The sequence below is a fragment of the Macrobrachium rosenbergii genome, chromosome 6 (genome assembly GCF_040412425.1).
Source record: "Macrobrachium rosenbergii isolate ZJJX-2024 chromosome 6, ASM4041242v1, whole genome shotgun sequence".
Taxonomy (NCBI): Eukaryota; Metazoa; Arthropoda; class Malacostraca; order Decapoda; family Palaemonidae; genus Macrobrachium; species Macrobrachium rosenbergii.
Window position 1 is genome coordinate 38,706,129 of NC_089746.1, and position 15,265 is coordinate 38,721,393.

General features: G+C 34.8%; 1 protein-coding gene across 1 annotated transcript; it reads left to right on the forward strand.

Moving 5' to 3' along the window:
- Positions 1-13,381: 13,381 nt before the first annotated feature.
- LOC136839825 (protein FAM200C-like) lies at positions 13,382-14,512 on the forward strand. The gene has a single exon (XM_067106154.1). The coding sequence runs from the start codon at positions 13,382-13,384 to the stop codon at positions 14,510-14,512; it is 1,131 nt and encodes a 376-aa protein (XP_066962255.1).
- The last annotated feature ends 753 nt before the right edge of the window (positions 14,513-15,265 follow it).

A 15,265-nucleotide genomic window follows, 5' to 3' on the forward strand; every position in this document is an offset into this window, starting at 1 on the left:
CAGTGATCAGTATCCAAGCATCAACACACCTTCTATGGCTAGCCTAAACTAAAGTGCAGATCTAATATGACCTTCATTCGTACTATCTGCACGCTAAATGTCGAAATCTTCATACTTCTTCTTCTTCGTTTTAACGTGCTTTTATACCCATTTTTATATGGGGTGCATAAATGACCCTAACCCTCAATTCTAGGCAATAGAGAGCTGAAACTGAAACGATGAAAAATTTGACAATGTAGATATTCATAATTTTATATTTCTACTTAAATTTTGTACAAAGGAAAATATATTCTTAGCTATATCATGCTCATAAATTCGGACGGTCGTCAATAAATACCTATTAATATAAAAAATAATTATATTATCTTAAAAAATATAACAAAATATCTTCCAACTAAAGATGGAAATGGTTTTATCTCTCACAAAAGAATTTTACCTTGGAAAAGGAACACTGAAAAAGCACGCGTTATGTTTGCTGTCCTAGTTCTCGACATAGACAAATGCATTATTATTTCTTTTTACGATTGTCTCAAAGTTGACAAATGAATTATTATTTCTTTTTACGCTTGTCTCAGAGTTTTTGCTCTTCGAGACCCTCAGAAATTAATGTGGCTAAATAAAATATGACACTAAAAAGTGGAAACAAAAAGAAGGTAAGCTTAAAATGTTTGCTCAGACTATTTGCAAATTCTCCGCCTTAATGTGAAGAGGATTTTGAATAGATTCTTAACGATACGTTTTGAGCTCATTATGAATAACCAAGGTAACATAATTCCTACCTAATATAAATAAGAAAGTCTGCATAGATCAATATTTTCCTTGTTAATTGCTGTTATTTACAATGTTTATTACCTACTTACAGTAAGGCGTATATGAGTGCAACACGTGTGAACTCAGATCATATGGAGAGAGAGAGAGAGAGAGAGAGAGAGAGAGAGAGAGAGAGAGAGAGAGAGAGAGAGAGAGAGAGAGAGAGAAGCTGTAAACAGGGTCATTCTCAGCTACTTCTATTAGCCATGATAACAGGACGGTCGTAATCGGGAAATGTCGCTTTTGCTTTTATAGGGAGATTTCACATAGTTAAGTCTCAATTCTGTATGCTATGGAATTCGATGGTTTTGATGTCATGTTATTTGCCTATTGTTGGTATTGGTACTGAGAGAGAGAGAGAGAGAGAGAGAGAGAGAGAGAGAGAGAGAGAGAGAGAGAGAGAGAGAGAGAGAGAGAGAGAGATATAGATATATATATATATATATATATATATATATATATATATATATATATATATATATATATATATATATATATATATATATATATATATATATATATATATATATATATAACAAATAATCACCTGCATACTCTGAATATACGAGTATGTATATGTATACACACATATATATATATATATATATGTATGTAATTTATATATATAAAGTATATAAATGTGTGTGTGTTCTCACACACGCACACACATATATATATACACAAATAATTTCACATACTCTGAATGTATATGTAAAGTATATATATGTGTATATATAAGTAATTTATATATATAAAGTATATAAATGTGTGTGTTATATATATATATGTGTGTGTATATATGTATGTAAGTGTGTGTGTATGTATGTATGTATGCATGCATATTTATATATTCAGAGCAAATGAAACCCTTTCGCATTAAAAGGTTCTTTAGGAAGTGCCTGAAAAGAAATTACCACTGCTATCCCATTAGAGCACCATTCACGAAGAAGTCATTCAAATGATTATGGTACAGGTGGGGACAATAACCATTATCCACTCGGCAGCATCCACCCTTCCTAAGAGGTAAAATTTCCCAGTCTCTCTCTCTCTCTCTCTCTCTCTCTCTCTCTCTCTCTCTCTCTCTCTCTCTCTGAAAACACAAGTTACAAGAAATATAAAAACAAAAATTACGCTGAAATTATCAAGTGTTATCACATAAAATCAATCTCTCTCTCTCTCTCTCTGAAAACACAAACAAGATACGAGAAATATAAAAACAAAAATTACGCGTGAATTATCAAGTGTTATCACATAAAATCTCTCTCTCTCTCTCTCTCTCTCTCTCTCTCTCTCTCTCTCTCTCTCTCTCTCTCTCTCTCTCTCTCTCTCTGAAAACAGAAACAAGAAAAAAATTACGCGTGAATTATCAAGTGTTATCACATAAAATCTCTCTCTCTCTCTCTCTCTCTCTCTCTCTCTCTCTCTCTCTCTCTCTCTCTCTCTCTCTCGCAATACCAACAAAAGGCAAGTGACATAACATCAAAATCATCGAACTCTACAACATACGGTACTGACACTCGACCAAAGTTCCTGGCAGAACGATGATAATCTAAGGGAATACATGTTGAAATCTCCCTATAAAGGCAAAAGCGACATTTCTCGATTACGACCGTCCTGTCATCCTGGCTAATAGAAGTAGCTGAGAATGACCCTGTTTACAGCCTCTCTCCTTCATATGTCTCGCGGCGTCAAATTGCAGTATTAGGGAAAACGGCGGAATGTCCGTGATCTCGCGGGTAGGCTTACATTCGCTCGATGGTTACTGGACATCGAAGGAAAATGATTTTCACTTTAGGTGCGGAATGTTTCCCAGACGTTAATGTACATTGTTATTTACCTGCTTAAAATCGGTTATGTTTTCTTGGCGTTGATCACCTTAGTTTATATGTTTTATGGCTTCACTGATAAAGGTTGACGGCTGAAATAGGGTATATTTACCAATTCATTTGTTGCACTGTTTACTAACCTTACATATCAAACAATCTCTGCATCATTTAAAATCGAAAACTTATTTTTAAACAAAGCAAAAGAAGTAAACTAAAATATGTGGCAAAAAGAGCCTCCTTAAATTATAGTGTTCAGATGTTAAATCAAATTAAATTAAGATACTAAGTTAAGACATAATAACACGACATACCATCCTTTTAAATACTATATAAGCACTACAGAGCATAACAAAATGCAGTTGAATCAGTTTTTATCCAAATTTAGTTTTCATCAGTTCGTACAATAAAGCGCAATATGTTTTCCAAACTGAGCATAGAGAAATATTATAAAATAACCAATATCACTTCACACAAATACCATAAATACAAAAACTGATATTGCATAATCAATGACAATAGTATGAAATATTTGTAACAACGCAATGTGTATGTTTATACACACTACTAGTATTATAAATAAAATTCAGGGTAATTCTGAATTCTCTCCAGAGTATGTACAATAACTGTCATGTTCACAATTTTGACACATGCTTTCATAGATCTATACAATAAATAACTTAATCTGATACAGTCTCATTCGGAGAATATTCATAAAATTACATTTGGACATTTGATGGAGTACACATTAATTTAAGTACAAAGGTATTTAAAATCAGAAGATGACGAATCATAGATATGAATCTATGACTGTCTATGAATACCTAAACGCCAATCTGCCGGAACGCTTGCACCCATCAAACGTTGCTGGTGCACGAGGAACCTTTGTTTTATTCATCAGCCGCTCGTTCCATCAGACGGAGTGAGTTCATGAAAAAAATTTCTGGAAATTACGCACTCTCACAGATGAGGCTCATGGAACACTTTTTGTTTGCAAAAAAGAAAAAGGGAGTAAAAAGCCTTGGAAATAGGTTTAATCTTCAACTCCATTTTCTAAAAGGAAAGGAATGGGAAACGGGTTTTATTCAAAACAGGGATTCTTAGGAAAAACTCCAGTTGTGAGGTAGAGGGCATCAGACAACGGACGTACAATGGAGTCCCCGATTTCCTGATTTCCATATAAGGAAAGAAGAATGTGGTGACCTTCAACGCGTCATTTGGTAATCCTTAAGAAGATTTTCATCAAGGCCAATGTTTTAATGATAAAAAAAACAAGTAAAAAATGCGCCGAAGTTTCTTCGGTGCAATCGAGTTTTCTGTACAGCCGCTACAGCGTATAATCAAGGCCACCGAAAATAGATCTATCTTTCGGTGGTTTCGGTAAAATGCTGTACGGGCCGCGTCTCATGAAACTTTAACCACGGCCCGGTGGTGACCTATCCTATTTCGTTGCCAGATGCAAGATTATGGCTAACTTTAACCTTAAATAAAATAAAAAAAACCTACTGAGGCTAGAGGGCTGCACTTTGGTAAGTTTGATGATTGGAGGGTGGATGATCAACATACCAATTTGCAGCCCTCTAGCCTCAGTAGTTTTTAAGATATGAGGGAGGACAGACAAAGTGCGGACGGACAGACATAGGCGGCACAATAGTTTTCTTTAACAGAAAACTAAAAATCGCTAGAAAAGACGTTGTCTCCACACGAAATTAATAAGGATTTACCATGTGAGACCAAAGTCATTGGAAAGGTGAACCTACGTTTGATTATTTCTTACTGGAAATGAGAGAGAGAGAGAGAGAGAGAGAGAGAGAGAGAGAGAGAGAGAGAGAGAGAGAGAGAGAATACATACCTATTCATTATTAGCTCCCATATAGTAATTAAGTCATTAAAGTATCCATATCTAAGGAGAAATTTGCATATCCATCACTGTTTTAATCAAATTCTTAATTTTTACCAATTAATACGTCATTACCTGTATGGATACCTTAGCGTGCTATTGAAGCAGCTGCATGAGTTCCCAAAAGAATTAAGTATGTTTACCATTCTGTCATCGTTGGCGGCTTAAATATGGAAATCGTTCTTGAAGACATGAAACATTAACAAAATAAAAAGGGAATGGAAGGCGCTTTTTCCTACCAATATATATATATATATATATATATATATATATATATATATATATATATATATATATATATATATATATATATATACATTGTATATAGATATATAAATATATATATATATATATATATATATATATATATATATATATATATATATATATATATATATGTGTGTGTGTGTGTGTGTGTGTGTGTGTGTATATATATATATATATATATACATATATATATATATATATATATATATATATATATATATATATATATATATATATATATATATATATATATATATATATATATATATATATATATATATATATATATATATATATATATATATATAATCATGAAGCTACAAATGTCGCTTTATATCAAATTCACGCTACCTCGGTAATGATTTATACCTCTCTTGATGTCGCGGTGGTAACGTCCACTGGAGTCGCTGAATGGGTCCATGTCAAGGGTTCGCGTCCCGATGGTACTTATTCATTTATCACTTATATAAATTCCCCTTCGGTGATAATTCTCCATCGGAGATACTCTCGAGGTAGCGTGAATTTGATATTAAGCGACATTTGTAGCTTCATGATTGTATATAAATCACGGTGTGATAAAAAATTTCATAATAAGAGCTGCGTGTTCCAAACGTACCAACGAACTATCATGGCGGAGGTTGGTCATTGCCGAGGCTAAGTACAATTTCCCCGCTCACGACGGGAAAAAACAGTACAGCAGACTCGGTAATGATTTATACCTCTCTTGATGGCGCGGTGGTAACGCCCATGGAGTCGCTGAATGGGTCCATGTCAAGGGTTCGCGTCCCGATGGTACTTATTCATTTATCACATATATAAATTCCCCTTCGGTGATAATTCTCCATCGGAGATACTCTCGAGGTAGCGTGAATTTGATATTAAGCAACATTTGTAGCTTCATGATTGTATATAAATCACGGTGTGATAAAAATTTCATATATATATAATATATATTATATATATATATATATATATATATATATATATATATATATATATATATATATATATATATATATATATATATATATATATATATACACATAGAGGGAAACAGAGAGAAAGTCACCCACTCCTTCCAAACTTGCCATTTCCTTGTGATCACCCATCCAGACCTTCACCACAGACATCCCAGATTAAAAGCCCAATAGAAACATAAGTAATGTATGTGAAGATGAGCATAACAACATCACGCAATTCGGCAATGAGAAGCAAATGAAGTTCTTAATGCAATTTTTATAAAGAATACTGACAAAAAAAGGTAAAGGATGTTACTTTTAATTTGAGGTAAACCTCATTTCTCTAATATCCTGACCACTTAACCTCAGAGAAGCAAAGTGTGCCTCCTACTTCGGTTAATATTCGCTTTTCCTTGATTGAATTTCATTAAAAAGTTTTCATGTAACGAACTTATGAAGGCATTATTGCCCTTATTACTAGCGGGATGTGGAATTACTATGGAGACTGACGGAAGCTTTAAAATATACTTGTCAGTCATGAAATGAAATTTTATAAATAAATTTATTTTATATATATATATATATATATATATATATATATATATATATATATATATATATATATATATATATTATATATGTATGTATATATACATGTATATATATATACATGTATATATATATATATATATATATATTATATATATATACACCATACATACATATGCATGTATTCATGTATTTCTAATATACATTATGCAAAGTGTTTATATGCTACGTGGCTAAATTTCAGGTAGGATTGCACACTTGAAATATAATATCTTCATGGTTTATAAACTTGGACAAGCACAGACGCATAAAAAGCCTCTTCTTTTGTGAAGGTGAATCCCGGACAGCTGTAATGTCTACTTTCGGAAATTCGTCAGAAGAAACGATAGACAAAATTACCTCAGGAGGAAAGCTGTTACCTGTTGGGCACGATATCTTATTTGTATTAAGGATATATATCTTATTATTTGTATTAAGGATATATATCTTATTTGTATCAAGGACGTATATCTTATTTGTATTAAGGATATATATCTTATTATTTGTATTAAGGATATATATCTTATTTGTATCAAGGACGTATATCTTATTTATATTTTAAGGATATATATCTTATCTGTATTAAGGATATATATCTTATTTGTATTAAGAATAAGTTCCTCGTTGGACGAATCGGTAGAGTTCTCGGCTAGCACTCTGCTAGGCCTGAATTCGAGTCTCCGGCCGGCCAGTGAAGAATTAGAGGAATTTATTTCTGGTGACAGAAATTAATTTCTCGCTATGATGTGGTTCGGATTCCACAATAAGCTGTAGGTCCCGTTGCTAGGTAACCAATTGGTTCTTAGCCACGTAAAATAAGTCTAATCCTTCGGGCCAGCCCTAGGAGTGCTGTTAATCAGCTCAGTGGTCTGGTTAAACTAAGGTATACTTAACTTTTGTATTAAGAATATACAGTATATCTTATTTGTATTAAGGATAGATATCTTGTTTGTATTAAGGATATATAAGCTAACTGATTTAAGATACACTTTTTGTCTTTTTTAAATGTTGGTTTAAACAACTATATTAAGTTATGATTACGATTTCGTCGAAAGTGAAGACGAGAGCACAGTACACATGGATTCAACTGACTGTAATATCTGGGGATAGAAGAGACCTAGGACTGTTATGTAAATAGTTTATTTAGATTTGTAATGGTTGAATGGCTGTTTAATTCACATTATTCTGCTGTCGTCTATAAGCATTTAAGGCTTTAGACACACAAGTATTCTTGTTTCAGACTAAACAATACAATATTCATACTAGTCAAATTTACAACAGCAGTAACCATCAGCGCGAAGAAATGTTATATAACTGAACGAAAACTACTCTCCCCATTCTCCTACCCTTCCAACCATAAATTATCTTTCTCAAGAATTTGAGCGAAGACAGTAACAGAGAAAGGAAAATTACGCAACAAACACTCCACATTTTACCGTCCCCACGCATCACTGAACGTCAGTTTTGTACAAGTACCTTCCCTAAAAGGGTCTTGAAGTCCTCTCTAGAAAAGAATAAGATTGCATATGTTGACATTTTGACAGACTTCTTACATTAACTTTGTGCTACAAGGGACCGACCCCTCCTCATTTGGCTGAAGCGTCTGCGGCTAAGTAATTCAACGTACTCTCGGGAAGTCATCATCCACTGTAAGTTGCAGACATGAAAATGGTGATGAATGACTGATGTTGCTAGTTTTATACACGGAAGTGGGCACGACACAAAAACGCACACACACATATATTCCGTATATACAAGATATATACATACATATATTATGTGTGTGTGCGTATCTGCCTTTATTTTTCCAGTAATCTGTCTCCAAATACATTCTTTTATTCACTTTTTATATATATAGCATTAATATTTAGGCGTTAGTACTAAATACTGTAGAGAACCCCTTTTCTCGCTTTTATATTAAAATATCTAAATACGGCTAACTCTTAAATACGTACATTATTCATATTATGAAACCGAAAACATAAAAAGAATTCTTTCCATCCATAGCAAAACGACGAAAAATCCGGGTATTGTTCCATTCATGATAATAAAAAATAACACGAGGCAAGAAAGGATATCCGTATCATCTCACTGCAAAATTCAGACAATTTACAATAATTAATAAATATCCTAATCTCTGCTTTGTACATAACCACGTTACCTTTCATTTCTGTATATTTATGCACAAGGATATTCTTCATACGAAGCCTGAACTGATTAAAAAAATAGCATTTACAATTTTATACAATTATACACACATACACACACACAAATATACATAAAATAAATATATGTATATATATATGTGTGTGTGTGTGTGTGTATATATATATATATATATATATATATATATATATATATATATATATATATATATATATATATATATATATAATAAACTTTATTTAAAATGTTCATGTGCTACGTAATTAATCTAAGGCAGGACTGCAAAGATGATCTTTAAAGCAAGACTGAACTGATGGAAAAAAATAATCATTTACAAAAATATGTCAGGGACTCCTACATGCTGTATGGATGACTTGGAGCTTATCATACCATCCATACGTTTTCACTGCAATGTGAATGAAAGTTGACGCAACTAAAAAACAACAACAAATAGTAAACTTTGCAATTACCGTAACCACAGTCATTTCTCTGATACTGAAAACCAACCCTCGCAGGCGACGCTGGGGTCCCATAAGTGTTCTATTAAAGTGATTCATGTGCCAGTGCTCCCAGGCTTCCCATATCAAGGGGATAAATGACCCCCGACTGAGTGACCATATTAATGGGGACCCATTTAGGAGTCTCATTAGGGTCGCACGTGGCATTCCACGGTGTCCTCTTAGAAATTAGGACATCGCTGGCATTACGTAAACAAGGATACACTGGAATGAGGTTCTCACAATTTCTTTTTATCAACAGTGTACAGCTTAGTTTGGAATATTCATATGTATGTATGTATATATAATATACATACATACATACACACACACACACACACACATATATATATATATATATATATATATATATATATATATATATATATATAAATATATATATATATATTATATATAACTATATATATATATATGCATCACATTTTCCAAGTTCATTCGGCTAACGTAATTTACTTTTCTATATATCCCTTTACATAGCAATTTTGGTGTTACCCGAATTACTTTTCTATGTAATTTTCTAATTACCAAATCAACTATTATGCAATCATTAAGACTTAATTTTTCTATCGTCCATTATAACTCTGACTAACTGACTTAATAATTAAATTTTTTTATATGAAAGTTACTAATATGCAGAAATTCTAAAATTTTATTTTATCCTTATAAAAACATTTATCGTCCCTCCAACTTCATCCATCTTTAAAATCGATAAAGTAACCTTTATATAATAAACTCATATAATTAGCAATTTATTTTTCTTTAAAGAAAGAAATCCTGATCAACTCAAATCTCTTATAAAGACCTCTCACCATTACATGGTTTAACTTTAAGTATTCTGCACCTACGAGATTGTTAACATTTGATAATATCGTACGTACATAAATACCCTTGCAATGTAACCAAAACTTTTTTAAAGATATAATAATTTTGAAGAATTCTTGACAGAATTGTGAAAAAAATATACAAACCAAAACTAATTGGGTTTTTACTTCACGGCTTCATAATCAGATTTCCACTTCCTTCTTTAATAGCTCATTTCACAACGTCACACTTAGAATATATTTCATTTAACAATAAAAAAGAATAAATGCAGCTAGGTAAGCAGCAAAATTTTTATATTTTCACACTACGATATACGCAGCCCGAACTAAAACCGACTTTGTCGCACTGCTTCTTAAGCTCATTAGATTTCATTAGCCTACAAAAGAATAACTGAATACACACAAGGGTCATTATAACTTCAAGATTTCTATAGCATTCATAAACACCACTGGCTCTCTCGTAAGTGTTCCTTTACATTCATTTGTGTGGCATTGCGCGTAAGTTATTATTTCGAGGGCATTTAAGATCTCTGCCTGGGAGGCCATAGAAACGGAGACCCATTCAATGGTACATTTGGGTTACACCTGACCTTTCTGTAGAGCATTATGGGAACTGGATTATGGATAACTTTATATAAGCAAGTACTGAGATGAAAGCTTTGCACGTGTATTCTTCGATCTTCAGTACATCATTTCGTTTGAAATACTTTAGCCATAACGGTACAAACATGATACATTACTCATTTTTACAAACAACTCACGTTTAGAAAGAGATGTTTAGAATAAATATAAAGCGAAAGGAGTAAGCAAACATTAAAGAGAACAAAAGGCTGTCTTACAAGGTAATAAAAGTAATAAAGAAATGGTTTGCGAACGGCCGGATCTCAAAATAAAAGATCCTGTTTGAAGTCAATACACTTGTGCGTCGATGAAGTATTTGGAAGATTTGCTAAATGTAAGGATAAAAAAAAAAAAGAGGTAGGAAAGAAAGACAAATAAGTGGATAGGGTTACTATAAGGTTGTGGATAACTGAGAAAGCAACTGTTGACGATTCAAGGGGACAAATTAGAGTGGAGCATGGCAAGGCACAAGGAGTATCTTGATGGGATTACAAAGTATACCTTAGTTTAACCCAGACCACTGAGCTGATTAACAGCTCTCCTAGGGCTGCCCCGAAGGATCAGATTTACTTTACGTGGCTAAGAACCAATTGGTTACCTAGCACCTGGACCTACAGCTTATTGTGGAATCCGAGCCACATTATAACGAGAAATGAATTTCTATCACCAGAAATAAATTCCCCTAATTTTTCATTGGCCGGTCGGAGAATCGAACGCGGGCCCAGCAGAGTGCTGGCTGAAAACGATACCCACCCATCCAATGAGGAACTACAAGTGAGGTCAAGTGGTACATGGGGGTGACGTGATTTGTGGGGTGTATATGGATGCAAGAAAACCCTCCTAAGGAACGGCTTACGATATTAGTTGTATGGCAAGATTTTTGTTGAGAATGTAAAGCATAGGACAGAAGGATTGGAATAAGAGCAGTGTGGATTGCGACAGGATATGGACATCTGGATCAAGGGTTTCTTATGAAACAGTTATGGGAGAAGTTAGAAAGTAAACCAAATAGGCTGTATGTGCTAGACATGGACGTGAAAAAAGAAAACTTATGACCTTAGCAATAGCATGGCAATGTGGGAGTTGTTGAGAATAAATGGCATAGAAGATAGGTTGTTGAGAACAATTAAACGTATAGACTATGACAGTAATTCGGGTATTAGAATACGCAACTGCGAGAATGTGTGGTCTAGTATTAATGAGGGTCTGAGACTATGGCGTTTTTAAATTAATGTTGGCTATTTGGTGCCATCAGGGTTGAAGTTACACAAGTCTGAGAAAGGACAATCGATGTAGGTGACAAGTTGCGGGATGAGAAAACGAACCGCGGCTGTACTATGTACTAAGGGATGGCTGATATTTGCGGGTGATGCAGCGTAATAGACGTATTGAACAGAAACTCCAGTTACTAGCGAAAGTTTGAAAGTGTTCGCAAGATAAGTAAGTTGAATGTAAATGAGAACAAGAGTAAGATTATGAGTGAAAATAATGCGGATAGTGGAAGAATACCCACGGTTGAAAATGAATGAAATGGACGAAAGCAGGTTCAGGGATGTGAGTCACAGAACTAAGTGAAGCATGAAAGGTGACGGGGTTCGTGCAAAAGACTAGAAAGTCTTGACTTGTCTCTGGTAACCACAGCAGGAATGTAAGAAAGGATTGTTGAGCGACGTCTGCTTTAGGGAAGTGAAATTCTAATATTATTTTGCAAAGGAACGGATAAAGGGTGAGGCTGCTGAGATGTGCTGTAGTACATAGCTAAAGAAGAAATGATAGAGCAAGAAAAGTAGAGAGACGCGGAAATCTGAAAAACGTTGGAGTTCGGAAAAGAATGAATCGGTGTATTTTTAGACTTCGCTCGTGTCGTAACAGTGAAACAGTCCCGTGTGAAAAAGAAATGCCAAATGCTTTCATAAAAGTTACAAAGCAAAGCAAATTTGCACTGCCCTCTACTTTTCTGGAAGTCATCAATTACAGATGGAATCTTCAACGTATTCTTAAATTATGTCACGTTATTTAGGAAAAGGAACGCAAGAAAATTTACAGAGTATCATTTTACGAGAATGTTCTAAGATATACAATGAGTAAATATTGGTAACGGAAAGCAATCTAGGCACACCAACAGGAAACAGATCAACAAACACCTGCATATGTGAAGTAAGAGCACACAGAACATCAAAAGGACTCCTTTAATTGCAAATCACGTTCATCAAATATAAGAGCTGATCTGAAACCAAAATGATTTAGCATTTCAGCTGAACCATCAAATCAAATGCTACAGACTTACTGAGGCCTTCATTGACAGTCTGTCGCTACGATGGCATTCATGATTCATGTTGCGTTTAAAATAAATCCCCAAAGGTTGTCATTTCGGGAGTGACTAGAGCAGGGGTCGGCAACCTATGGCACGCGTGCCAAAGATGGCACGCTGTGTGCTTGCATATGGCACGGCATGTGATTCGAAAATGCAAAGAAAAAATCCTAACAAAACAAAAAAAGAAATTATATATATATATATATATATATATATATAGAGAGAGAGAGAGAGAGAGAGAGAGAGAGAGAGAGAGAGAGAGAGAGAGAGAGAGAGAGAGAGAGAATATGTATTGTGCATTATTATTCTTATCTATATGGTTTATTTCCTTTCAAATCATATGATTAAAAAGTAATTTTTTCCTATGATACATGAATTAAAACAAAAACGTTTCATATTCATGATGAGGGTACGGTACATGATTGCATCGAGATGTAGGCTGACGAGATGTAGGCTAGACGAGTGATACATGAATTGTAACAAAACGTTTCATACTCATCACGATGAGGGGTACGTGATTGCATCGTACTCTGCTGTTGTTTCAGTTACTCTTTAGCCACCTTACTTAACACCCTTCCCAGTTTAATTGTCGCCATGGCTACTGCGAAAAAAGTCAAGCTTGATGTCCGATCATTTCAGTCGTCATGGACAAATGACTTTGGATTTATTCAGCAGAATGACCGTGCTGTGTGTGCTCTCTGCTGCGAGAATGTCGTATGCCGCACATCAAGTGTTAAAAGACATTTCGAAACAAAGCACGAAAAGACTTTCAAGGATAGTGCTGACAAAGCTGAGGCGATCAAGAAAGCAGTATCCCGCTATGGAAAACAGAGTAATGTGTTTAAAAACTTGAGTGCTAGCAAAAGTAATGAAACTGAGGCCAGTTACAAACTAGCTCTGTGTATTGCTAAGCATGGAAAGCCTTTTACTGATGGAGATTTTATAAAAGCAGCTTTCCTAGAGTGCTCTGAAGTATTATTCGATGGAATAACAAACAAACACGTGATTATCTCAAGGATAAAAGACATGCCTGTCTCAGCTAGGACCGTGGAGAGACGTATTTCTGAAATGGCTGATAATGTAACCCAGCAGCAAACGGTTGCTTTAACAATTACACCTGTGTTCAGTGTTGCCCTGGACGAAAGCGTGGATATAAATGACATTCCCCGCTTGGCTGTTTTTGCCAGGTATAGTGACACAGAGGTACACGAGGAACTGTGCTGTCTTAAACCTATGTATGGAACCACCAAGGGAGAAGACATACTGAAGGCATTCACTGACCATTTTGAGAACAGAGGGGTAGACATAGGAAAGATTTTTGCAATTACAACGGATGGTGCTCCTGCTATGGTAGGGAAAAACAAGGGTTTTACGAAGTTGGTTGAGGAGAAAATTGGGCACCCCATTCTGAAATTGCAATGCATAATTCATCAAGAAAATTTATGTGCCAAGATCTCGAGCTTTGTTCTCAAGAAGGTGATGACTACTGTCACAAAAATAGTGAATTTTGTTGTTGCACACTCTCCTCTTATGCACAGGCAGTTTCAAGCTTTTCTTGAAGAGGTGGACAGTGTGTACAAAGATATACCTTTGCATTGCAGTGTTAGGTGGTTAAGTTGTGGGAAGGTATTGGAGGATTTGTGGGATGCTTTGATGAAATCAAGGTTTTCTTATCAGAAAAAGGCCAAGACTATCCTGAGTTGGAAGACGGAGATTGGATTGTGAAACTTATGTTTCTCTCAGACATCACCAAACATCTAAATGAGTTCAATCTTCTCCTGCAAGGTGCAGGAAAAACGGTATTGGATTTGTACGATAATTGGAAAGCATTTGTTGCAAAGCTTGCAATCTACTCAACAGATGTGGAAACCGGCTCTTTCCGTTATTTCAAAAATCTGAAAAACTTATCTTCAATGCATCCAGTCAACACTTCTGATCTACAACTGTACATGCAAGAATTAAAGTCAGAATTCTCAATCAGGTTTCAAGATTTTCAACACATGGGCCCAGTGTTTTCATTTTTAATCAGACCGGACACCTTTAAATACAGTGACTTGGACACGACTCTCTTTGAGTGGATGGAAACTGAGGAATTAGAAATGCAGTTAATCGACTTTCAGGCCTCAACATTGTGGTCAGCTAAATTCAAAGATCTTCGAGAAATACTGGAAAGCAGTAAGAATGATCATGCAACATCCATCTTAAGGTCTTGGGCATCACTACCTGATAAATTCAATTGCATGAAGAAAGTAGCTTTTGCACTGCTATCAGCGTATGGATCCACATATCAATGTGAGCAGATATTTTCACAAATGAAGCACATCCTCAGCCCTCATCGCAGCAGGCTTACAACGGATCACTCTGAGGGTTGCGTGAAACTCAAGGTGTCGAAATATTCACCTGAAATTTCAACTTTGGTCAAGGGAAGCAAGGGCAAGGATCGCATTAATACTAAGTGTATAAACTTCAAACCTAAAA